This window comes from Lepidochelys kempii, chromosome 9, assembly GCF_965140265.1.
Source record: "Lepidochelys kempii isolate rLepKem1 chromosome 9, rLepKem1.hap2, whole genome shotgun sequence".
Taxonomy (NCBI): domain Eukaryota; kingdom Metazoa; phylum Chordata; order Testudines; family Cheloniidae; genus Lepidochelys; species Lepidochelys kempii.
In genome coordinates, this window is record NC_133264.1 from 49,281,001 (window position 1) to 49,307,445 (window position 26,445).

Sequence of the window (26,445 nt, forward strand, 5' to 3'; positions counted from 1 at the left end):
CCTGATCTGCAAGGTTATAACTTAATTTCATGGCTGCTGAACAGTCAAAGAATATCTACATCATATTCATCAACATCTACATGTTATTAAAAAACATTTTTTTTAAATGTCCAATCTTTGTAGCATGTCAGACGGAAGAACCATGATTCAAGCCCCTTCAAAAACATCTGTCTTTCTCCAATCCGTATGAATTATGTTTATATCCTCTTTCAGGCAGAGGTTTTATTAAAACAGAGATTCCTAGAGGAACAAATGAGTTTAATGTCTCAAATACAAATGTTTTTATGGCAGCACATGAGACTAGATTCATCCCCCTAATGTAACTACACTGAAGTTACGGGAAATACGTCAGAGATTAATCTGGCCCATTTAATTTAGCGAGAGTTTTATTTTAAATTAGGGGCGTGGGGGTTAATAGAAATTGCCGTGGGAAATTTAAAATCCAGTGCCCTTGTGTCCATGACTGATAAGCAGTGATGGTAAATAGAGAGAAGTGTATATTTCTACAGTTCTCTTATCAAAGCTTTCATTACATTTTCATTTCCATTTCCTGGTCACTTCCCAGGAAAGACAGTGTTTCCATTGCAAACAAGTGCAATGAAATCCATTCATTTGTGGTGTGTGTTTGGGTGATGTACCTGCTGTGCCTGTTGTTTTTACCAGAACAAAGAGCTGAGAAGCATGAACAAATTTATATCTAAATTTAGGACACAATTATAAAATCATAGACATGTAAGGCTGGAAGAGACCTTGAGATGTCACCTAGTCCACCCCTCACCCCATGCTGAGGCAGAGGGGCTGGACTATATTTACATGCTGTGTTAATAGTGGTTTGGCAGTCTTAACAGATTAATCAGCTAATCATGGCTTGGTGTGTGCAGCTAGCCTCTGGCCCAGAGATCTTTGGGAAGGTTGCTGGAGATACCCGTTCCCTTTAAAGCTTCAGGTGACCTTTTAGGTATCCTGGGCTCAAACCACAGAACTTCTTGGGAAGGACCGAGCTCTTGAATTTGACATTGTTCTGTAAGGAAGCCATTATAGAGGGCAGGCGTTCTTCAGGTTTAGTTCTGGGTTTGTAACCTGTGTTTTGTCTGCTGCATGCAGCCTTTTACTTTCATCTAACATGTCTACTGCTTGAATGAGATACAATAGCAATTAAAATTCCTGTCTGTGTTCCAGGGAAGGTATCAATCAGGACATGCTACAGATATCTCCCTGTGTCACTGAACAGTTCATTGAGTTGTTGTGTCACTACAATCCTGACCATGTTTTAGAGACACTGCAGGTTCTGGAGTTCTACAGACTGGAAGAGACCATTCAGGTAAGGCTGGTACACAGTGAGTGCTCATCCACATTCAGTCAGATTTTAGTAAAGGTGTTTAAACTTAGTTAAATGCAGTTCCTATCAAATGAGTTTCTGTCATGGTTTAGGCAGTCAGCATAGACAGGACAATCAGAGCTATGCTCCAGTCTAGGTCACAATTATATTAGCCCAGTTCTTAATTGTTATTCTCACATGGTTAAGAAATAAAGAAGAATTGGGAAATGCTGTAAAATCTGATTCTAACATGCTTTGATCCTATTCATAATGATGCCTGTGTGGTGCCAGAGAGCAGTTTAGCTGCTGCTCTTTTTAAAACGTAACTTACTAATTTCCAGATTCAGTTCTCAGCTCATTGAGGAGAGGATCTAAGTCTTCAGAATGGAATCTTTTCTTCTGTCATTTGGTTAGATCAGGGGTGGGCAAACGTTTTGGCCCGAGGGCCACATTGGGGAATAGAAATTGTATGGCGGGCCATGCATGCTCACAAAATTGGGGTTGGGGTGCGGGCTCTGGGGTGGAGCTGGGGAGGAGGAGTTTGGGGTGTAGGAGTGTGCTCTGGGCTGGGACCAAGGGGCTTGGAGGGCGGGAGGGGGATCAGCCCTGGGGCAGGGGTGCAGGAAGGGGTGCAGACTCTGGGGTGGGGTTCCGGATGAGAGGTTTGGGGTGCAGGAAGTTGCTCTTGGCTGGGATCAAGGGGTTTGGAGAGTGGGAAGGGAATCAGGGCTGGGGCAGAGGGTTGGGGTGTGGGGAGAGGCTCAGTGGGTGCAGGCTCCGAGCGATGCTTACCTCAAGCAGCTCCCGGAAGCAGTGGCATGTCCCTTCTCCGGCTCCTATGTGGAGGCGCAACCAGGCAGCGTCTGCACCCTACCCCATCCGCAGGCACCGGAGCATGGCTGAGCCGCCTGGTGCAAGCCGTAGTTTGCCCACCCCTGGGTTAGATCCTGTGTAAAGTGTCACTTTAGATAAGCTATTACCAGCAGGACAGTGGGGTGGGAGGAGGTATTGTTTCATGATTTCTGTGTGTATATAAAGTCTGCTGCAGTTTCCACGGTAAACATCTGATGAAGTGAGCTGTAGCTCACGAAAGCTCATGCTCAAATAAATTGGTTAGTCTCTAAGGTGCCACAAGTACTCCTTTTCTTTTTGCGAATACAGACTAACACGGCTGTTCCTCTGAAACCTGTTTTAGGGAATGTCTTTCAAGCCAATTCAATCAGATTACAGTCTGTTTCATATGTAAACATACAAACATTCACATTCTAATGGCAGTATGTGGTGTTTTTCTTTTACATGTAACTAGGGAATAGAGCTCTCTATTGTTGTGGCCGGTAAAAGTGTTGGAAGGTGCTTGAAACCATAAGAGACTGGTACTTCTGTAGGCAGCACTTCCAGTACTTTACAGCTTATAGAGATTCTTATTCTCCTGTATTTGATTATTATGGCTCATAATCTTTCCTTGATTTTGATTTTTGTTCGTTTCTATTTAAGCTTGGAATTCCCTTTTTAATAGTTATAGTGTGAGATTAGGAATGAAGACACTCCATCCCACGTGAAAATGTCTGTGTGCCTCAGATGGGGAATATCCAGGATCATGAGCACATGGATGCACAGGAAATGTGAAGTCCACTCTGACCAATGCAATCACTCCATTCCATCTAACAACAGAAACAGCAGATTCTTTAAAATAGACTATTTTTTGCCCAGATTACCCAGAAACACCTGCTCCATGAAGCTTCCTCCTACCTGCTGGAGAAGAAAGGAGACATTCATGGTGCCTTCCTAGTAATGCTTGAGGTATGGTAAACTGATGTCCTGTATTCCAAAGCTGAACGCTTCTGCTGAAATGATCAGCAGCGAAATAGGTTGTGTTGACACTAAAAGGTCATTATTAGTTTTCAGTGTTGTTCTGCTGAGATGAATGAGGGCAGTATTGTATTAATTTAGATGGCATAAAGTGCCCAAAGAGTCAGAGGTGGTAACGGGACCCTGAAACTGTCCAACATTAAACAGTTGTAAACAAGGTTCAGTGTTTGATATTCAGAGATCTCAGCCTGCTTAATATCATGGCAAACACATTAAGTGTCCTTTTTAACCTTTTATTAAAGATACAGAAAAGAGAGAGAAACAATTTAAGCATTTGAAATGTAAAGAGTTAAGTGAGGCTTTCATTTTAACAACTTCCCTTTCCCTTTAGAGAGCCTCTTGAAGGAAAAAACTCCTTATTTGACAGTCTTTTAGGTGGTAACTCTCCTTTCTGGGGAAAAGAGAAAAAGTTAGTTGATGGGCTGGAGCTGTTTGTTTGTTTGGTTTGGTTTGGTTTGTTAAAGTCCAGTCCTGTTTTCTAGAAGATGAAACAAGAGAAAACACACAAGAAGGGCGAAAAAAAGAACAGCAAAGTTAACAAATGCAGCGTCTATCTCTGGTGTCAGCTCTAACTTGCAGCCTCACTGTTGGAGAAATACAGGCACAGCATATGATTTGAACAACCACTCTGAGACCTGGCAAACTTGGACTGTTTAGGACATTTCACTTAGCTGTCTTTTTCTGGTCACAGGATGCAAAATATACAGAAAAAGGAGAGAGGTGTAAGAATAGAAATAAATAGGGTAGGGAAGGAAAATGACAGATTGGGGAAGGGGGGAAGGCAGAATCTCACATTTCCAGGCAGTGCTTGGGATTTAGCAGGATCGGGTAGAGGTGGAGATGGTGATGTCACCCGAGTCCCTCTCTGTGGCCCAGTCTGGTTAGGACATCTCTCAGAATTAGGATGAAGAAGGTCCAGGATCCCAGGAGACACTGTGGGTGGCACCCAGGATGGTGAAGCTCACACCTTCTCCTGCTCTCATCTTTCAGTCAGCCAGTGGTCTCTTTTTAGGACCCAAAAGGGATTGATAGCTGGAATAGCTCATCCCCTTATTATTTTGTTCACCAGTTAGGCCTAATTCTGACACGCCCGTTTGTGTTCATTGGTTTCAGGCCCCACACTTCTCTTATTTACCAGGCATGATCTGAAAACAATTCCTGAATTACAGCAGAAGGCCTTTTTGTTCGAACTAACATAGTCTTTTTGTCTCCCTTTTGCCCTTTTACCCATCAACATTTATTATTATAGATTATTGTGACGTTTTATGAGCTTTCACTCACTTTTGACAGTTGAATTCACAATTATGGTAAATTGGTAGGTCTAGTTATTACAACAGCAGTTAGCTTTTGTCAGAGCTATGTTCCAGGCTGTCTGCAGACTCAGCAGACATCTCTGCATTGGTTTAAATTTGCTTTACATTTTGAATGTTGTCTTTGTAACAGATTGAGACTTGATTTTGATTATCTTAGTCAAAGTTTAACTTGCAGATTGTTCCCCACATATGAGGGTCTATGCACTGCAGTAGTCGTGCTGAGGTAACAAAGTGCCCTTTGTATAAACCCTGTGACTTTAATGGTCTAAGATATATTTTGATTTGTTTTAGCAATTACGAAGCAAGTTGCTGATGCTTACATGTGAAATTGAAGGTAAGCTGTTGGTTTTGATTTTAATTAAAAACTATTTTACCTTCAGTTTTCCCATGAGATGTATGTTCTCTGAAATAGAAGTGCTAGAATTTAAAATGCTAACTTAGCTATCATAGCAATTCAAGTGAACTTTCATCATCCAGCGATTCTCAGATTTTTAACTCACAAGAGCCTCAATGGATTGTCACAGTTCAGTTGCTGCTCTGTGATCCCTTGTGGTCATGATTGGCACTGTGGTGATCTGCCAGAAATTTATCTCATGATTCTAATTTCACAACAGGAAGATCTAACAGCTAATGACTTTTGTCCTTGAAAATGAGAGACATCTGGCAGTAACTGATCCCATTTCAGGATTCCAGGGACAGAGAAATCTTCCACATAGTGATCCTTTCATCTTACAGATTGAGAGTCTTCTTGGTTGAAGAAACAATGAGAAAAAGACTACATTATATATCTTGGAGTTATGGACTGCCAAAAAGTCCCTCAATCCCTAATAAAGCGGTCGTGAGGAGCTAAATGCGTTCCTCTCTAGAGAGAATATGGCTGATGCTGGAATCCAAAGTAAAACTTTTATGAGAAACTACAGTCATGTCACAACTTAGTGGTTTGATGCATTTGCACTTAGCAGTGTGCATGGTGAAGAAGCTAGCAAATACATTCAGCATTTTGCACATACTGGTTTCCTTTTAAATTTAGTCTTTTTACACAAAGCAGAATTAGCCTGTACAGTTCATTGCCACACGATATAGTTCAGGCCAAGAGCTTACTAAGAGTAAAAAGCCATCAGACATGTATATGGATGACATCATCTGTAGTTATATTAGATAGGACAAATATGATATTACCTCTCTCCTGTTTCAGGAATAAGCCAACCATTAACTTGTCAGGGTATAGAAAGAAGCTTCCCTTTTGAACAGGTTGTGTAATGATTGTCCAGGGTGAGGTTTTTAACATTTTTTTTCCCTGAAGTAATTGGTATTGGCCACTCTTGGAAGTAGGCCACAACTAGACTGGGTTGATCAGTGGTCTGATGTAGCAGTTTCTGTTTTTTGAAACCTGCTACTCTGTGTACCTCACTGTGGGCATGCTCTTTGTCAGGAAACATACAGTAATGAAATGAAGAAATTTACCAGTTGCTTCTGCAGCAAACAAATATTACAGCCTTACAGCACTTTGTATTAGTTTTTACCATTACCGAAAACTAGGCAAATAACCCAAAGGAAGCAACTCTGCTACATTGGCAGGAAACATAGTGTGGTTCCTACTACGCTCTCTGTTCATGAGCTCCAGGACTCAATAACATCAAATAAAAATGTGATGTTTTTAATCAGTGTCAAGGCATATCTAAGCCAAAACTCAGATGTGGTTGCATAAAGCATTTTGCAAAGCACAGTTTATTCTGCTATAGATCTGAATCCAAAAAAAGGGTCAGAGCCTGTCTTCATAACAGTTGTTTGTGATACAGGGAAGAGATTATTAGGTGAGCAGCATGGTTTTATTTTTTGGAATGATTTAGCAGTAATGGCATGGTAAACTATCTGAACCATGTTGTAATCTTTGTTTTTCATTAACCTAGAATCAACAGAACTCCACTTATTAAAGGATATTGAAGATACCTTAGTGAAAACAATTGCACTTTGCCAGAGGAATTCACATAGTTTAAACCAGCAGCAGCGAGAGGTAAGGGGATAAAAGGCACTATTACTAGGGCATGTAGTACTGTGCAAATGTGGAAGGAAGAGTTCCATTTTCAGTATCCATTAAGTTGGTCTTTTGTTCAGTTGGACCTGTGATTTGGTAGATTCCTATAATTATGCAGATTTGCTTCACATCCATGCACCTACTTTTGTATGTTCCTGATTTGTCCATGCTCAGTGCCCAGGGCATACCTGCAAGTCACGATTTGGGCATGTTTTGTGGCACCTATATGCACAAATCTCAACTTACATGTAGGTGGAACCATGGTTCTGCAAAGCTGGGCCATTGTGTGTACTGCAAGTTATCCAGAAACTGGAATTCAAAAGGCCTTTGGCTTACCTCCTACAAGGAAGTGGGGCTGTTGCTCTTGTGATTCTGTGATCAGAGAGTGGTATTCATGAGAAATCTTCAGAGCCATATCCCTGGAGCCTGATGATTTTCCATGTATATAGGAGAGTGTCTGTGGTGAAATGGGATGTAATATTCTGCTGAGAACACACCCTTTGAGAAAGTAGAAAAGGCTAGGTCCTGACACATAGTCATCTTTGCTGTAGAGCCTATCTCAGGGTAACTATTGGAGTAATGGTAAGGCCTGATATGTAAAGGGAGGTGGAGTACCTAAGAAGCCCCCTTTATAACAGAGGAATTAAAAGAGGTCTGTGCTTTAAAAGTCTTGCTGTGATAATCAACAAATAATGTTTAAGTGATGATTTGGCTTCTAAACCGGGAATCTAGACTGTATATATCACTATAGCACTTCCTACCTTTCTCCAGCCCAATGTCTCCCACAGTCCTGGAGATATGGGCTGCTCTCCTCTCTCTGCAGCTCACAGCTGCAGATCAGTGTTTTGGCACCACATAGTCTGACCACTCCTGCTTGCTGCCAGACAGTGGAGGCTTTTTTCTCCTGCCCTTCCTCTTCCTATTTTAACTTTTCGGCCCAGTTTTTTGGGCACAGGGAGCAGTGTTCTCCCTCCTCAGTATTCCTCCTCCTGGGATTGGTTAACCCTTTGGGGTTTTAACCCTTCCTGAGCCTCCACTGCAGCATGTCCCTGCCGGCTCCACTCCCCCATACGGGCATGGTAGAACAGCCAAGAAAGTATCAGGTCAAATACAAGCGGTGCTCTGTATTTGGGACTGCTTTCCTAGACTTGGAAGGTGCTGAGTTGTGCCCAGCCTTCATCCAGTCTTCTGTCCCTAGCTCTGTTAGGTCCCAGGGCTATGAGTCTGACCAGCAGGAGGAGTCCATTACCTACCAGAGCTGCTGTGACTCCGACGACGGGGGAAACCTGGACTGAGAACTCCAGTGTAGAGCAGGGAGAGGCTCCAAAAGGGTGAAGGACCCTGACCACTCAACTGAGGGGTAAAGTCCTAGGGGACCGCTGCAGAACAGGCTTGTGTGGCCACAAGTCGTCCCCCTCCAAGTTTTAAAGTGGGTCCTGCGCACCCTGGGAAGAGAGACAGGGCTTCTCACCAGCCCCCCCCCCCCCAAGCCAACCAGGAGGGCTCTGACCATGAGTTTCCCCCCTTCCCCTTGAATGGGACCCAGTGGGGAGCATTCTGAGAGACTTGTCGAAACAACTGCAGATCCAAAGCAAGGCTAGTCACAAGAGGGCTTACCAAAGCTGCATCAAGGCTCCTAAAGGGCACAAAACAAGTTAAAAACTAAAAAAGGCTAAAAGGGGAAAGAAAAAGTACCAAAAAATACAGGAGATAAAACTCCTCAGACCCCTCTTCCTCCTCCTCCTCCACTGAGGAAGGTGAGCTGTCTGGCTCTGAAACCTGAATTAAGCCTCAGTAAATTTTTTCCGCTCAGGCAGCAATTCCCCTTTGCTTCTCCTCTGAGGAAGTGATTAGGGGTGAATGGAACAAGCCTAAAAAGGGAAAATATATTAACGAGGGACCTCAGGTTCTGTAATATTCAAGAACCAAAGGGCTCTATTGCTCAGAATCCGCTGCCGCAGGAAGGAAGTGTTGCCTTATATATTAAAAATGTATACACTTGGACTGAGGATGAGATAGAAATAAGAGACAGACTTGATGAAAGTCTCTGGGTAAGGATAAAAGGGATAAAAAACAAGGGTGATGTCATGGTAGGGGGTCTACTAAAGACCACCAAACCCGGAAAAAGAGGTTGATGAGGCTTTTTTAAACAACTGACAAAATCATCCAAAGCACAGGACTCGGTGGTGATGGAGGACTTCAGCTACTCAGACATCTGTTGGGAAAATAACAGAGCAGGGCACAGATTATCCAATAAGTTCTTGGAATGTATTGGAGACAGTTTTTTATTTCAGAAGGTGGAAAAAGTTACTAGGGGAGGAGGCTGTTCTAGATTTGATTTTGTCAGATAGGGAGGAACTGGTTGAGAATTTGAAAGTGGAAGGCAATTTGGGTGAAAGCGATCATGAAATGGTAGCATTCATGATTCTAACGCAGGGGCGGGCAAACTTTTTGGCGTGAGGGCCGCTTAAAGTTTCTGAAATTGTATGGAAGGCCAGTTAAGGGAGGCGGTGCCTCCCCAAACATCTAGGCATGGCCCGGCCCCCACCCCCTATCTGACTCCTCCCTGCTTCTCACCCCCTGACGGCCCCCCCCAGAACTCCTGCCCTATCCACCCCCCCGCTCTCTGTCCCCTGACCACTCCCGGACCCCCTACTCCATACAACCTCCCCTCTCCTTCCTGACTGCCCCCCCCCGGGACCCTTGCCCCATCCAACCATCCCTTCTCCCTGACCGCCCCCGAACCTACCACCCTTAACTGCCCTCCACCGCCCCATCCAACCCCTCCTCTCCTTCCTGACTTCTGCCCCCCCGGTACCCTTGCTCCCATTCAACACCCTGTTCCCCGCCCTCTGACTGCCCCGACCCCTATCCACACCCCTGACCACCCCCTGAACTCCCCCGCTCCCTGCCCCCTCACCACGCTGCCTGGAGCACCGGTGGCTGGCGGCGCAGCTGCACCAGGACAGGCAACCGCGCCGTGCAGAGCACTGGGCCAGGTCACGGCTCTGCAGCTGCGCTGCCCCAGGAGCTTGCAGCCCTGCCGCCCAGAGCACTGTGCCAGCGGCACAGTGAGCTGAGGCTGCAGGGGAGGGGGAACATCAGGGGAGGGGCGGGGGCGAGCCTCCCGGACCAGGAGTTCAGGGACTGGGCAGGATGGTCCCACGAGCTGTAGTTTGCCCACCTCTGTTCTAAGAAATGGTAGGAGGGAGAACAGCACAATGAAGACAATGGATTTCAAGAAGGCGGACTTTAGCAAACTCAGGGAGTTGGTCGGTAAAATCCCATGGGAAGCAAGTCTAAGGGGGTTAAAACAATTGAAGACAGTTGGCAGTTTTTCAAAGAGACATTATTAAAGGCACAAGAGCAAACTATCCCACTGCATAGGAAAGATAGGAAGTAAGCCAAGAGACCACCCTGGCTTAACCAGAAGATCTTCAATGATCTAAAACTCAAAAAAGAGTCCTACAAAAAGTGGAAAGTTGCTCAAATTACAGAGGATGAATATAAACAAATAACACAAATATGTAGGGACAAAATTAGAAAAGCCAAGGCACAAAACAAGATCAAACTCCCTTGGGACCTAAAAGGAAGCAAGAAAACATTCTACAAATACATTAGAAGCAAGAGGAAGACCAAGGACAGAGTAGGCCCCATTACTCAATGAGGGGGGAAAGACAATAACAGAAAATATGGAAATGACAGAGGTGCTTAATGACTTCTTTCTTTCGGTTTTCACCAAGAAGGTGGGTGGCGATTGGACGTCTAACATAGTGAATGCCAGTGAAAATAAAGCAGGATCAGAGTCTAAAATAGGGAAAGAACAAGTCAAAAATTACTGAGAAAAGTTAGCTGCCTTCAAATCACCAGGGCCTGATGAAATGCATCTTAGAATACTTAAGGAGCTGACTGAGGAGATATCTGAGCCATTAGCAATTATCTCTGAAAAGTCATTGAAGACGGGAGACGTTCCAAAAGACTGGAAAAGGGCAAATATAGTGCCCATCTATAAAAAGGGAAATAAGGACAATCCGGGGAATTACAGACCAGTCAGCTTAACTTCTGTACCCGGAATGATGATTGAGCAAATAATTAAGCAATCAATTTGCAAACACATAGAAAAAATAAGGTGATAAATAACCTTCAACATGGATTTGTCAAGAACAGATCATGTCAAACGAACCCGATAGCTTTCTTTGACAGGGTAACAAGCCTTGTGGATGGGGGGGAAGCAGTAGATGTGGTATATCTTGACTTTAGTAAGGCTTTTGATACTGTCTCTCATGACCTTCTCATGAACAAACTAGGGAAATACAACCTAGATGGAGCTACTATAAAGTGGGTGCATAACTGGTTGGAAAATCATTCCCAGAGAGTAGTTATCAGTGCTTCACACTCATTCTGGAAGGGCATAATGAGTGGGGTCCCGCAAGGATTGGTTCTGGGTACAGTTCTGTTCAATATCTTCATCAGTGATTTAGATAATGGCATAGAGAGTACACTTTTAAAATTTGCGGACAATACCAAGCTGGGAGAGGTTGCAAGTGCTTTGGAGGATAGGATTAAAATTCAAAATGATATGAACAAATTGGAGAAATGGTCTCTGAAGTAAATAGGATGAAATTCAATAACGACAAATACAAAGTAGGAAGGAACAATCAGTTCCACACATACAAAATAGGAAGTGACTGCCTAGGAAGGAGTACTGTGGAAAGGGATCTGAGGGTCATATGCTAAATATGAGTCAACAGTGTAACGCTATGGGGGGGAGGAAGCCAACATCATTCTGGGATGCATTAACAGGAGTATTGTAGGCAAGACACGTAGAGTAATTCTTCCGCTCCACTCTGCACTGATTGGGCCTCAGCTGGAGTAGTATGTCTAGTTCTGGGTGCCACATTTCAGGAAAGATGTGGACAAATTGGAGAAAGTCCAGAGAAGAACAACAAAAATGATTAAACGTTTAGAAAACATGACCTATGAGGGATGATTGAAAAAATTGAGTTTGTTTAGTCTTGAGAAGACTGAGAGGGGACATAAGTTTTCAAGTACATAAAAGGTTGTTACAAGGAGGAAGGAGAAAAATTGTTTTTCTTAACCTCTGAGGATGGGACAAGAAGCAATGGGTTTAAATTGCAGCAAGAGAGGTTTAGGTTGGACATTAGGAAAAACTTCCTAACTGTCAGAGTGGTTAAACACTAGAATAAATTGCCTAGGGAGGTTGTGGAATATCCATCATTGGGGATTTTTAAGAGCAGCTTGGATAAACGCCTGTCAAGGATGGTATAGACAATACTTAGTCCTGCCTTGAATGCAGGGGACTGGACTAGATGATCTCTTGAGGAACCTTCCAGTTCTGTGATTCTATCTCTTACCAGGGATATGGCTGTTCCCTTGGGGGCAGCAGGGGAGCTCTGTCCTAAGGAACCCACAGATAGAAGGATGGAAGCCACTCCCCAAAAAAGCTTTGTAGCCGCCTCTGCCACCCTCCAAGTGTCCCTGGCAGCCACCTGCTTTGCAGGAGCATCTCTCTCCTGTCTGGAAGATCTCAAAGCCATTAATTACAGAGTTCACCCTGACTTTAGCTGTGCTTTAAGAAATGGTGTCTCAACGGATACAATGATTTTCTCAGGCTGAGCCATAGCTTCCAGCTCAGTGGCCAGGTGCCACCTATGACTCTGACTCTGAAGGCGGATACTCACTCTAAGCAGGTCCTATGCTTGGCTGAGTTTACAGGCTTCTTCATTTTTGGAGAAAAGCTGCAAAAGGTGGTAGGTGACAATGCAGCAAAATCCAAACAGTCTCTCCATTCTCCTCTGTGCCCTCAGGAGAGAATACAGATCGGCCTTCAGACAGAGACTGTCCTTTCTCTCTTCATCCTCACAAATGTCCCCCCAACAAAGGGACAACAGATTCTGGGATAGGAGCATCTGATCGTTTGTAGGCCTCTGTGATACAGAGTCTAATCCACCTAGTGACGCGGGGCTTGGAATCTGAGTTCCTGGCATCTCAGATGAAAGGACACTAATAAGAAGCCCAATCTTCTTGTGAATTCTGTACGCTTGAGATAGTTTCTTGTTGCTTTTTGACACAACTTATCAGTTGGATGTTGTGGTTTTGGACTGAACAAAGGAAGCACATCACCTCTTTGGAAGTGTGGAAGGAGGGATTTACTTTAGGAAAAGAGGATTCTGGTGCCCTGAGCACCACCTTGTCTTTGTGGAACATGCAGTAAGGTTCCTCTATGAAAAAGGCTGTCAACTCAAATGCTTGCTTGGTGGTCATGACAGCTACTAAGAAAAAAGTCTCAATAGATAAAAGGTTGATATTGAAGTTGGTGGCTTGAAGGGATGGCTTATTAGGGCTCTCAAAACTAGCGGTAGGTCCCATAATGGCATCGCTGATCAAGCTGGATTGGACCTTCTTGTTGGGGGAATCAGATATACTGGAGAAACCATCATTGTCTCCACCAAGGGAGATAAATCCAGACAGAAGATGAAGAGCTTCCTGGAACCAGCCTGCCTTATCCAAACCAGGACACCCCCCTCATGACCAGGGTACCCCAGGCCTTGGCGACCTCCACAACCCACCTTCAACCCTTCCCACTGGCTCTGTTGGAGCCAGGGACCATATGCACAATACCCAAGGTCTGTGCAATCTAGCAGGGAGTCATACCATGTTTCTTCTATTCAAGAGTGCAACTACAACTTCCTCCTGATCCTATAGAAGGGGAAGACTATGAGATGGTTCCACCAGTACCAAGGGTATCTTCATCTCCTGAAGTATCAGTCACTCCAATTTCTCATTCCCTTCTGAATGACCACAAGCGATTCCAGTAGTTGCTACAAAGGGTGGAGGTCAGTGCTTAATTTGTGCAGGGGCTTGCCAGGGCTGAGCACCTACACCTCTAGGCTTGGCAGTTCATAGAGCCCGCACCCCTGGGCTTGCTGTGACAGTTATGAAAGTAAAAAATTTGCTTGAGCCCAGCACCTCCTTCATTACAAATTTAAGCACTGATGTTGGTAGAGCTCCAAATCTCCTTAGAGAAGGTCCAGGACTCACAGTGTAAGCTGCAACCCACAGAATCTAGCTGGAGTGCACGTTGGCAACATGCACAGTACCCCCAAGAGGGCAGAGAAGCAATGCTTTGCCCTGGCTAAGGAAGTGGAGTTTTGATTTACTTCTTGTTCAGGTTGCCACAGAGAGATCTAGACCGCAACACCCACCTATAAGCAGGCCAAATGCCCGGACCTTTTGGGGAGGAAGGTCTTTACATTTGCTAGCTTCCAGTTTAGAATATCTATCAGATTTGCCAACTAAAATTTTCTGAATTATTCAGAGTTCCTGGATTTTAAGGACAAGTTGTTCTAGCAGGATAGCGCTTACTTTTAGGCCCTTGTTGATGCAGGCAAGCTGGTGACCAGAACTTCATTGCAATCTGAAATTGATGCCGCTGATGCCGCATCAAAATCAATGGCAACTGCCATTGTGATGCACCAGGAATCGTGGCTACACTTTTTTCAGGTTTTCCCAGAGAGCTCAAGAACACTGTAGAGTACTTGCATTTCAAGATCAACCTTTTTCAATGAAAAGACAGATGAGTCTTTGCACTCACTAAAGGATTCCAGGGCTCCCCTCTGCTCTCTTGGTGTATATATACACCAGGTATGAAGAGGAAATACCTTAAGTGACCATACAAATTGAGGCCTATGCCTCAACCATTTTACCATCAGCGCAGGAATCACCTTACAAAAGACAGAGCAGAGGGTGCAAAAGCCACCATACCGAGCTCCTTCCACATCGACCCAATCTCACCTCCCAGCCGAAAGATAGGTTTGGGGTTGAAAACCACTGTTGAGGCCACCCCTACCCAATCCCCAGATCTCCTTTGGCAGCCAGCTAGCACTCTTTTCCCCACAACAACAGACAAATGGGGGCTGGATATCATCCATTCGGGCTATAACATTAAGTTTCTCTTCCCTGTCACTTTCCAGGGACCACTCTCTTGAAGAGATCCTTCTCCAGGAGGAAAAATTTCTCATTCAGTGGGGAGCAACAGAGTGGGTACCTCTTCAACATCAGGGAAAAGATTTCTATTGAAAATATTTCCTAGTTCCCAAAAAGTAAGGAGGATGAAGACCCATTTTCAACCCGCAACCACTCAACTTTTTTATTTACAAACTAAAATTCTGTATGGTTACATTGGCATCAACAATACCATCCCTGGAAAAGGACACATGGTTCTTCAAGATGTATGTGCCCATTGGTGCTCTATTACCCACCCTCCTTGCCTTCTGCTTCAGAGCTCTCTGCTACAGGGTTTCATGAGAGAGAAGGAACTGAGGGCGGTTCGTCCGTGCAATGCTGTATAACAATGGCACAGTGCATGAGACTGAGTAACACCCATGCACGGGCCAGATGCTGCTATGAGAAATCTCCGATCAAAGGCACAGGGGGTGCAGGCCCATCTAGAGTGAAGCACCCATGGGGGAACACATCTCGAAGAACCATAGTTACTGCACGGGGTGAGTAACCATTTCTTCTTCAACATGTGTGGTCCTTATCTGTATTCCACTACCTGCCTTCCTTTCCCTCTGCTTTGGATTTTGGCCAAGATTTGCAGTAGAGAAGGAACTGAACAGGCAGGCAGTCTGCCCTGCCCCTTATGCCTTCTCTGCAGAGCACAAGGAGAATAGGGACACAGGCACAGACCAGTGGACACTGCTTGCAAAAATTCTCCACTCTCGGGCTTATGGAGCACGCGCATCCCACAGTGGAGTCCCACACTTAGGGACCACACATCTCAAAGAACACCAGTTACAAGGTAAATAACTTTTTGTGTCTAAACTCAAAAACTCCGGTTCTGCAGAGGCAGAGTGGTTCAGTGGATAATGCATTGGGGTGGGAATCAAGAGCCCTGTGATCTTTTCCCAACTGTGCCACTAACTTACTCTGTGACTTTTGACTTTTAGCAAATCCCTTAATCTCCCTGAGCCTCCGTTTCCCCATCTGTAATATTGGGATGATACTTGTTTGCCATTGACATCTGTGGATGAAAAAATGTTCTCTAAGAGCTTGACTGTTATCCCTCTTCCTTGGTAGACACACAAGCCTAGCTTTTTTTTTTAAAGTAGGAAACTGAGTAAGGGGCTCCCAAAAAATTCTTGTGTCTATAGTGGGGGCAGCAAGGAATTCTGCAGGGAGCTCATTGAAGACTGGTGCTTTTCTGGCAGTTCAGGAAAGTTCCAACAGAACTATATATTTTATGTGACCTGGACAAATTCCACTTAGAAAGCATGTAATTACTTTCTGCCTACATAAATTCCCCCAGTAGTGTTAATTTGATATAGTATTTTCTTTCTTTCTTGTCTTAGTGTTATGGTGGTGCTCTGGGTGCTAAACAGCTATCATGTGTCACCTCAGAGGAGACTGCACTTCAGTGCAGGGGTGAACTGGCCATTCTGTCTACAGTAGAGTCCATTTAAGAGTCAGCATTTGCCCACTGCCACTATTCAGTCACTACATATCTCTCTGAAGTCTGGAGAAAGACTGTGGTAACTGCTGGCAAATGCTGCCTTTAGTAGTCACCACTGTATGCATTAGTCATCCTGCCAAATAGCTGAAACTTCCACTTGTTTGCTCAAGTGGCAATTTCTTGGGCATTGCACAAAATTACTAAAGCTTCCAGGCATATTGTGTCAAATGAATAAGAGTGAGGATTAGTTAATTAAATGCCTAAAGTTGTACTCTGTAATAAACATCCGAGAAAAGATACATGTTGTGTATTATTGTACACTGCCATGTGTTAGAGAACATCTATCATGTAGTAACTGCAGATGCAATGCTTGTGTTGCTATATGCCTAACATTTGGAGCAAGTGAGAGTTGAGCAATACTGGCTCTTACATTCTCTTACTCAGTGGTTCTCAAACTTTTGTACTGGTGATCTCTTTCACATAGCAAGCCTCTGAGTGCGACCCCTCCCCCCCCAGTATAAATTAAAAACACCATTTTATATACCGTTTATACCTTTTTTCTTTATCGTGAAAATGTAACTTACAAATGCAGATTTATTTATTTATTTTGGTTTCATAACTGGACTCAAAAACACAACAGTGTAAAACTTTAGAGCCTACAAGTCCACTCAGTCCTACTTTTTATTCTGCCAATTGCTAAGACAAGCAAGTTTGTTTACATTGACGGGAGATGCTGCCGCCTGCTTCTTATTTACAATGTCACCTAAAAGTGAGAAGAGGCATTCGCATGGCACTTTTGTAACTGGTGTTGCAAGGCATTTACATGCCAGATATGCTAAATGTTCGTATGCCCCTTCCATGCTTTGGCCACCATTCCAGAGGACATGCTTCCCTGCTGCTGATGCTTGTTTAAAAAAAAATGCGTCAATTAAATTTGTGACTATACTCCTTGTGGGGAGAATTGTATGTCTCCTGCTCTATTTTATCTACATTCTGCATATATTTCATGTTATAGCAGTCTCAGATAATGACCTAGCACATGTTCGTTTTAAGAACTCTTCCACAGCAGATTTGACAAAATGTAAAGAAGGTATCGATGTGAGATTTCTAAAAATAGCTACAGCAGTTGACCCAAGGTTTAAGAATCTGAAGTTCCATCCAAAATCTGAGAAGGACGAGATATGGAGCATGCTTTTAGACGTCTTAAAAGAGCAACACTCTGATGTGGAAACTATGGAACCCAAACCACCAAAAAAGAAAATGAATCTTCTGCTGGCGGCATCGGATTCAGGTGATGAAAATGAACATGCATCTGTCCGCACTGCTTTGGATCTTTATCAAGCAGAACCCATCATCAGCATGGAAGCATGTCCTCTGGAATGATGGTTGAAGCATGAAGGGACATATGAATTTTTAGCTCACCTGGCACATAAATATCTTGCAATGCCGGCTACAAAAGTGCCATGCGAACACTTGTTCTCAGTTTCAGGTGACATTGTAAACAAGAAGTGGGCAGCATTATCTCCTGCAAATTGTAACCAGCCTTGTTTGTCTGAGTGATTGGCTGACCAAGAAGTAGGACTGAGTGGACTTACAGGCTCTAAAGATTTACATTTTTTTTTTGAATGCAGTTTTTTGTATATAATTCTATATTTGTAAGTTCAACTTTCATGATAAAGAGATTGCACTACAGTACTTATATGAGGTGAATTGAAAAATACAATTTTTTTTTTACAGTGCAAATTTGTAATCAGAAATATAAAGTGAGCACTGTACACTTTGTATTCTGTGTTGTAATTGAAATTAATATATTTGAAAATATAGTAAACATCCACAAATATTTAAAATAAACGGTATTCTGTTTAACAATGCCATTAATCGTGATTACTTTCTTTAATTGCTTGATAGCCCCAGTAATCACTTATTTTTGCCAGAATTGTAGGATTTATTGTGCACTTAATTATTCTAGGCACTCTGGTTTCCCCTCCTGGAGGCTATGATGTCACCACAGAAGCTATCCAGTTCAACAGTGTTGTGTCAGTATTCTGAACGTAAGTTTGTTGGCACCTTATGGTGCCAGATACCACTGAAAATGTGACCTCGGTCTTTTTTCTCCTTTTCTCCTGACCAAACGTGAGGAACTAAGCATTGTGACTGAACTAGTGTACAATTCCAAAACAAAGCTAGGGTGTACGCCTGTGTGAAAAATGCAGTTACTCTATTCCAGCTGTGAAGTAACACTTTTTACCAGGAGCACATTACACCTGTGTTACTGTCTGCCCTGGTCCCTAATTGCCTTTCAAGTACAATGTAAGTTATTTATTTGACCTGTAAAGTCCTAAATCATCTGGTCCTGGCTACTTAGACTACTTGCCTCCTCATTGACTCAGTGGAAGTTGCAATTAGCTGAGGCATCTGAGTTAAGAACCTATTGCTTTAAATGACTCTGCAACTATTTTCTTTGGACCAATATAGGTCAGTTTTGCTTCAGGTCCTGTACGTTTCTTAGGCTTTCCATTGGGGGTAGATTTGGGGTCTTTCCAATTCATTCTCTGGATACTGATCCACCATAGTTATTCTGTGTGCATGCAAGTGATGCGCATTAACTAGGAGTTCCTGTAGGTACTTTCAGATATATTGAAGTGAATTTATACAGAAAACTTGGTTGTGCAACAGTTAGATGCCACACACAGCAAATCTGACACAAAAACACAAGCAAGGAAGAGCATGCCCATTATTTGTAACTGGGTGTTTGTCATTTGTGTGTTAACAGTTGATACCGTAGGTATTTCTTCTGCCCAATGCCAGAAGAAGAAGAATAAATCAAATTAAACATTTCCATTTGTTGCCTTAAAAATTAACCCTATTCTGTCTGCCTCCATCCCCTTTCCGTAGATAGATAATACACTATTGCCTTCGCACACTTAAGAATTTTCTCATGCTATTGTCTTATTTCTATGATGCTAGCATCGTGATGCTCCTTTGTGCTGGGTGTTGTATAAACAATCACTGCCCTGAAAAGCTGACAGTCTAAATAGATAAACAGACAAAGATGGGAGGGGAACAGAGCCACAGAGAGGGGAAGTGATTTGTCCAGAGTCAGATTAGGTTAGCGGCTAAACTAAGACTAGAATCTAGGTCTCCTTCTGCTAGAGTCCAGTCCTCACCTGCTAGACCATACTGCCTCCCTCCTATCTGCCTCATACACATTCAGTCCACTAGTCTGGAACAAACCGCTGGGCTGACTCCAACCATCCATGACTATAAAGGGAGCGCATGAGTCAAAATTCTTATTACCTGCACAGCTTCCGTGGTTAGGTTTGGTAACTGCATCACAGCTCCGGTTTCTTGACTCTGTGCATGCAATAGCAGCTCCCTGTGTTAACTCTGTACTGAGGCTTTTGGGAAAGTCATGGACCTCTGGGATCATCTGATAGTTCTTCCTTGCCTCCATTTTCTCCTTCCTTTTCCCCATCAGTCTTCACAACCCATTGGTGCAGTAAATACTGCAGTCCTAGTGCAATCCAATGACTGTTTCCTCTAACAGCAGGTCACTATCTCTTTGTGCAATGAGTGGATAGGGTTTTGCTGGTTCATCAGTGGAGGGTGACCGTGCATTGACTGAGACTAAGAACCTGTGGTTTTTAATCCACAGTGATCTCTGGAGAGCAAGGATCATCTGTCATCAGAGCCATGGCCAAAGATAGGGCGTGCCATCGCATTCTGGCAAAGAGGAGCTATTGAGTCTAACATCCATTTAAACAAGCTCATTATTAAAATTAAAAATTCTGGAAATTGAAGGTGGTTCTCAGGGTTAATGCGCCTAAAAAGGAAGGAAACACTCAACCCTTTTAGAGGAAAAAGTGTAAAGGAACTATTGCCCTCCCTTTTCACACTTGCATCCTGAATTATAACCAGTTTTAGTCCATTCTTAAAGTGGGTTGCTATTTAATTTTTATATTGCCATACTGCCTAGTTGTCCCATCAGGAAGCTAGGACCCATTCTGCTGAGAACTGTATACACATGATAAAAAGGCCATCCCAGGACTAAAGAGTTGTATAGCTATTGCCCCTGAGAATCCAGTGAACAGGGGCCTGGAACATATGCTGAAATGGATTATGACAGGCACAACTTTTACAGGAGGGGTGTCCAGCCCATGGCACAGAAAACACTGTGGTCCTCATGGCTTTGAATTATTAAAGGCAACTCTTCATTGTGAATTAAAGATATTTCTTGAATGTCACCCAATGATTTTTAAACAGAAGTGTTTGAATCTGGCCATTACTGCGAGGGTGGTGGGGGAGTTGACACCACCTGCCCAGTTGCTCCATATGGTTCCCCCTACAGCCATAGGACCTGCTTCGATATGACATGAATGTTCTGAGCAGCGGCAGCAGCCTCTTCTCTGTTTCAGCAGCTCCCCCACTGGCCACCTGCTGAATTCCAGTTGAGGGAGAAGAGAGTAGTTCTTCAAGTAGCGTTCCTGCGGGCGCTCCACATCAGGGTGTGCACGTGTCTGTACCCTCTTAATCAGATATTTTCATCAGCAAGATCTGTGGGTCTGCGCCTGCTCCCTAGATATACTCAAGCTGATTCTGCCTGCCCTACACCTAGATGAAAGTCTAGTACAGGATGGCTCCCTTCCCACACCCAGCTCCCAGGGCAGTGCAGGAGAGTGGAAAGAGAAGAAGGTGAGGAAACAATCAGGTCCTTGATTCTGTGCCCCAGCACTGGTGCAGGTTACAGCAGCCTGGGGGCTGCTCTAGCACGAGTTGGCTGGCATTGACCCCCATAGGACCATACACCAGCCACTGCCCCACCAGTCCCCATGTGAGCCCTGGGGCAGAGAGCTGCTGGAGACTCTTCCATGCCATGGCAATTACAGGTGGCATCTCCTTCCTTTGTGCTGACAGAAAGAGGGAACAGGCCTGAAGCATTGTGAGCACCTGAGTTTTTTGTCATATGTTTGACCCTTAGGCGTCACTGCTATGCAGCTATAAGGGTATCCATGTCCTGTCACACTGCCTCCAGAGCTTCCTTATTCTTGGTCAGGGCCCTTCATAATGTGAAGGGAAACCAAACTGAGCATGGTTTATTTGAGAATAAGTTATAAAATCATCACATAGGAGGCACTTTGTGTGATAACCAGAGTCATCTAAGGCCTGTATTTTGTTCAGAGATGCTGAGCTCCTGCAGATCCTGACTTTTTCATCCTGGGCACACAGATAACAGAATTGTTGGCCACCAGTGGAAAATGTTGAAGTCAGTAAGACTATTCATGTGAATGAGTTTTGCAGGTTTATACTTGATGGCAATAGGGAAATTTGAACTGCAGTAAATAACCAGATTAGAAAAATAAATAAATTCAGGAAGGTCCCAGACTATGTGGCAATTTGTGTGTGTATGTTGGGGGGAGAATCATAGTAGTGTGAGAGTCCCAAAAACATACCTGAAAATTACATTTATTTTTAAATATAAAGAATTATAATTTTTTTGTGTAATTCTCTGGTCATTATAACTATTTTTATTGTAAATGTTAATCATGGTTTTGAAAACAAAGGAGTATAAGAATTCACAAGGATGTTTAGTCTAACATGTTGTTGTTTTTATAAACCTCCAGTTCTGACTAGCTGTGCATGATTTTTACATATTTATTATTTCAGCTCTGAAGAGTTTGACAATGCAAGTGCTAAACAACATGGCTGCATTTATTGCCCTTCCCTCAATCTTGCAGAGAATTCTCCAGGTGAGCAGCAGGGGAAGAGAAAACATAGTGAGCATACAGGTGTTTACTAAATTGTTGTCTTTCATAAGGCCCTGGTTATACCACATTCAGAATGTAGAGCCAAATCCATCCCTGATGTAAAATTGTTGACTTCGGAGTAGTTACAGAAATTAATCTGGTTAATTATTCGTTAAGGCTACAAAGATGAAAAATGCTCAGGGGACTGGTGTGGTGGGACACTAACTGAAATGATAATGTTTAGCCTTGAGAGAAGATGTAGTAATGTAAAGATTGTATGTTGTAAACCAAACAGTTTTTTACCTATTAGATCTTAATTAACTTGGTCCAAAATTTAAATATTTTTAAAACATAGGGCTGAGATTCCTAAGAAATGGGAGCCTAAGTTAGCCTACTAAATCCTTACTTAGGCCTTGTCTACACTACAAAGTTAGGTCAATGTAAGTCATCTTTGTGACGTTACCCAGGGTACAATCTGGACTGATAGACAGCTGTGTCCCCTCAATTTCCCAACCTGGGGTGCCTTTTACATGCTTCTCTGTGAGAGCAACCCTCCTGGTGTGCTCTCACACAGCCTCCAGCATGTAAATCACTCCCAGCTATAGTGTGAGTGCTATAGCCAGCCACTCATGAATTACACTGCGGGCAACACCAAGAAACTCCCAACCTCAGACTTTCCCCCGGAAATGTGCATCTTGTACTGCCCAGCACCCTCCTGCACAACACAAGCTCATATGAAGTCTATCATTTATTAATAGAAAATGATATGCACCAATCTTGTTATCCCAAATGGAGTTTTCCAAACACTTCAGTACAAACACACTGGTTTAAATAAAACAACAAAACAAATTTACTAACTACAGAAAGATAGATTTTAAGTGACTACAAGTAACGAGCCATATAAATCAGAATTGGTTACAAGGAAATAAAAGGTAAAACACAACTAACACCTAACTTAACAATCTAAATGAATACAAAGCAAAGGTCTCTCTCACCACATGTTCCAGCAATCTTACTGGCTGATCCTCTTTCGGTCAGGATTTTCCCCCAAGTCCAATGCCGCTCCCTTTATTCTTCAGGGATTGATGGTGCTATGGGCAGAGAGCAAGGGAGAGGTGATTTGGGGCATCTGGCCTCTCCTCTTATAACCCTTTCTCGTGTACAAGACTCATCTCCAGCTGATGTTCAGGAGACACAGTCTGTGTGGCCAGGAACCTTAAGATGCTTCTTTGTCAAAATGTAGATTTTTTTTTTTTTTTTTTTTTGCCCACACCCTCTCTCCCACTGAAGAATGGCCACTTAATTAGGTGATGGTCCAATTGATCTCATTGACACCTGGCTGAGGCATTGGCTAGCCTTTTGTCTCTGGGGAACTTTTTGTGACTGCCCTTCAGAACATGTTGTTGCATGTCTTAGTAATAGTATACAGTAGAATCTTATCTTTACATACAGTGTTGCCACCCATTTTACCAGGACAGTAATGATGAGCAAATCATGAGTGTTCAAATGATACCTTATACAGTATGCTTTGTACAATATTTAACATAGTCTTATAAAAGGGGTGAACATAGGGCTGTGGACTGTCAGTCTTGTGTCAACCAATTCGTGCATGTCTGCTTTCAAATTTGTCTGCCGCCATAAGCATCCTGTTAGTGCGATGCAGAAAAACCACCTCCCAGAAGTTGTGGAAACATGGTCAACCTACTGACCTGTGAACTCTGGATACCCTAACAGTCCTCCGGCAGCTGTTCCACAATGCCCCTGGCAGAGCCATGGACCAGCTGAGAAATGTGGACATCTACAAATGGATTACATGGGAGATACAGGCAAAAGGATATGACTGGAATCAGCAGCAGTGCTGTGTGAAAGTGAAGGAATTTTGCCAGGGCTATCACAAGGCTGAGGAGGCCAACAATTGATCTGGTGCTGAGCCACAAACCTGGCACTTTTGCAATAAGCTGTATGCCATATGTGGCGGAGACCTCACCAGCACCTCACAGACCACCATGGAGACCTCAGAGGAGCCTGAGACAGAGACCTCTGCCATGAACAGCAAGAAGGGGGGGGGGCAAAGTGGGGGACACAGTGGGGGGCTCCAGCCATGCCATTTGAGACTCCCCCACAGTCTAGCCAGTCCCACCAGGAGAGCACTGGATGAGCTTGATGAAGGAGAAAGGTACCTTGGGTAAGCTTGCGTACACTTTTCTTTACAATATTTAAATTTAAAGATTGTTGCCTGGCCCGTTCCCAAGTTAAACACCGATATTACCTCTTCATTCTTTTACTTGTCTGAGAACAAACAGAGGTAGAGTTGGCATCTGCTTGTCATCCCTTGGTTGGAGTAGGTGGGAGGACACTTTCAGTGAAGTCCTGTGAACCAGTGCTGCATCGGATCAGGAACAAGGAGCGTGGAGAGCCAATATGACCCTCTGCATGAATAAGGAAAAAGAAGACAGGAAAAAGGCCTAAGGAGAGGGAAATGCACCAGGACATAATGGGTCTTCTCAGGCAGCACCCCCAAATGCTGCAGACACTGGTTGACCAACAGATCCACAAATCCCAGACTACATGGCATCAGAGACTGCATCCATACCCCTACTTCTCCATCCTGGGGAACAGCAAGAAAAATCACAGCTTCACAAACGCTGACCTGTGAGAATCATGGTTGGTGTATGCATAACCACAGCGGACTATGTTTGTGCGCTGAAATGCACATAAATGTTTGCAGCCTTTCCAATTTTAAAGTTCCACGCTGTTAATTTGTTAAAAAAAGTATTACATTGTTTTTGTATACTGTTTTCCCCACTTAATAAAGTTCTATTTTTAACTTTATCTTTGTTTTGATACAAAATATAAACACACAAGGAAACAAAACATATAAATAGATTCACAAGATGGAAAAAGTATATAAATAACAGAATTCAACATTCATTATTTGCAAAACATGGAAAAAACGAAACAATTATAAACCAAACAAAATAATCTCGCAAACCTGAACTCATAGAGGTCATGCAGGGCATCGATAATGAAAGTGACTAAATAGATAAATAAGAGTTATTCTGAGAAAATGGAAACCTGCAATTCCTTCGATTCACAGACTGGCTTAGTGAGCTCTACTACTGCATTAATTAAAAAAATGACTTTTTTCTAATAAAAATGCTTGAAAAAAAATATGAGGCTGTCTGGTCACTCATGAAACTATTGCATATTTTTGCAATAAAGTTCTATTTTTGGTGAATAAAATTAACTTTATAAGCTCACAGCACATTGCAGAATACATACTGGTACTCAAAGCACACTGTATTTGTAAATCTACAGCAAGCTCTAGTAGCCAGGCAAGGTACTAACAAACTTCAACAGGACTTTATTTTTTAATGTAGAAACCTCTTTTCCAAGCTGCTGTTGCACCTTCACTAGCTCTCCCTCAGCCTCTTCAACTCCTTCCCCCTCCTTCCTGTTTCCTGTCCTTTCAGACTCCGAACAGCCAGTGCTCCCAATTCTAATAATTACAAGCAACATGAAATTGTTCTCTTGTAACTGCAGTAAGAGTGCTTGTAGTAAGCGCAACTACTACATCCTCATCCTCCGGTGGGCCATCTGGTGAAGGCAATCAGCTACGACATTTTGGTTTCCAGGCTTATATTCCAGTTCATAATTGAAAGAGAGTAGTCTTGCAGACCATCTAGCAATACGATATCCTGCTCTTCCCAGTCCTTCCGTGGTGAGCAATGTCGTCAAAGGGCTATTGTGTGTGCGCAACTTGAACGTGTGGCCCCACAGGTAAGTTATCCATTTTTCAGTAGCCCAGACACAAGCAAGTGCTTCTTTTTCAACTGTAGAATATTTTCTCTCAGCATTACTTAGTGTCCTTGAAGCAAATGCAACAGTCTTCTTTCTGTTGTCCTCATGAAGTTATTTGAGGACAGCCCCAAGTCCATAATTAGAAGCATCAGTAGTTACAATTGTGGGCAATGCAGGAGTGAATAGTGCAAGTACTGGACTATGTACAATCAAGTCTTTCACCATTTCAAAACTAGCTTGTGCATCCGTTGTCCACGCTAAGGTTGAACTTCCCTGTAGTAATTCTCGTAATGGTTCAATGTCAGAAGCATAACTGGGAATGAATTTTGCATACCAGGAGGTAAGACCCAAGAAGGAACGTAAGGTTTGCAAATTTGTTGGAGGAGGAGCATTTGAAATTGCCAGGATATGAGCCGGATCAGGTTTTAGTCCAGCCTGTGAAATAGTATGCCCAGAAAGGAGAGTTCAGTTTGTCTGAGTTTGCATTTGGACCTATTGAGCTTGAGGCCTGCTTTCCTGATGCAGTTTAGTACAGCCTGCAGGTTATTGTCATGCTCCTCTGAAGTATTTCCAAACACGATAATATCATCCAAAAGCACTGAACTCCATGTTGATTCTTCAAAATCAATTACATTATTTTTTGGAAGGCACTTGGGGTGATGCGAGACCCGTATGGAACACGTTTAAAACGGAATAGTCCCTCATGTAATAAATGCTGTGAGGTCTCTGCTATCTTCGTGCAACATAACCTGGTGGTATGCGCTCTGCAAATCAAGAGTAGAAAACATCTTTGCTCCACGGAGTTCTGCAAATCTTCTTTGTGAGGAAGAGGATGGCTGTCGATCACAATAGCTTTATTTGGCTCCCTTAAGGTGAATGCCTACACCCTT

The 26,445-nt window shown here is 43.3% G+C and overlaps 1 protein-coding gene across 6 annotated transcripts in view; it reads left to right on the forward strand.

The window, feature by feature from the left end:
• The window catches only part of VPS8 (VPS8 subunit of CORVET complex), a 225,084-nt gene that overhangs the window by 139,828 nt on the left and 58,811 nt on the right, over positions 1-26,445 (forward strand). For 2 of the 6 annotated variants that reach the window (XM_073360260.1, XM_073360264.1), the window contains 6 exons: positions 1,180-1,321; positions 3,029-3,118; positions 4,792-4,834; positions 6,411-6,514; positions 17,980-18,061; positions 21,675-21,796. In XM_073360260.1, coding sequence (XP_073216361.1) covers positions 1,180-1,321; positions 3,029-3,118; positions 4,792-4,834; positions 6,411-6,514; positions 17,980-18,061; positions 21,675-21,796 — 583 coding nt within the window. Of the gene's footprint in view, positions 1-1,179; positions 1,322-3,028; positions 3,119-4,791; positions 4,835-6,410; positions 6,515-14,529; positions 15,356-17,979; positions 18,062-21,674; positions 21,797-26,445 lie in introns of those variants that run through there. The other 4 variants (XM_073360261.1, XM_073360262.1, XM_073360266.1 and 1 more) reach the window with 4 other exon arrangements.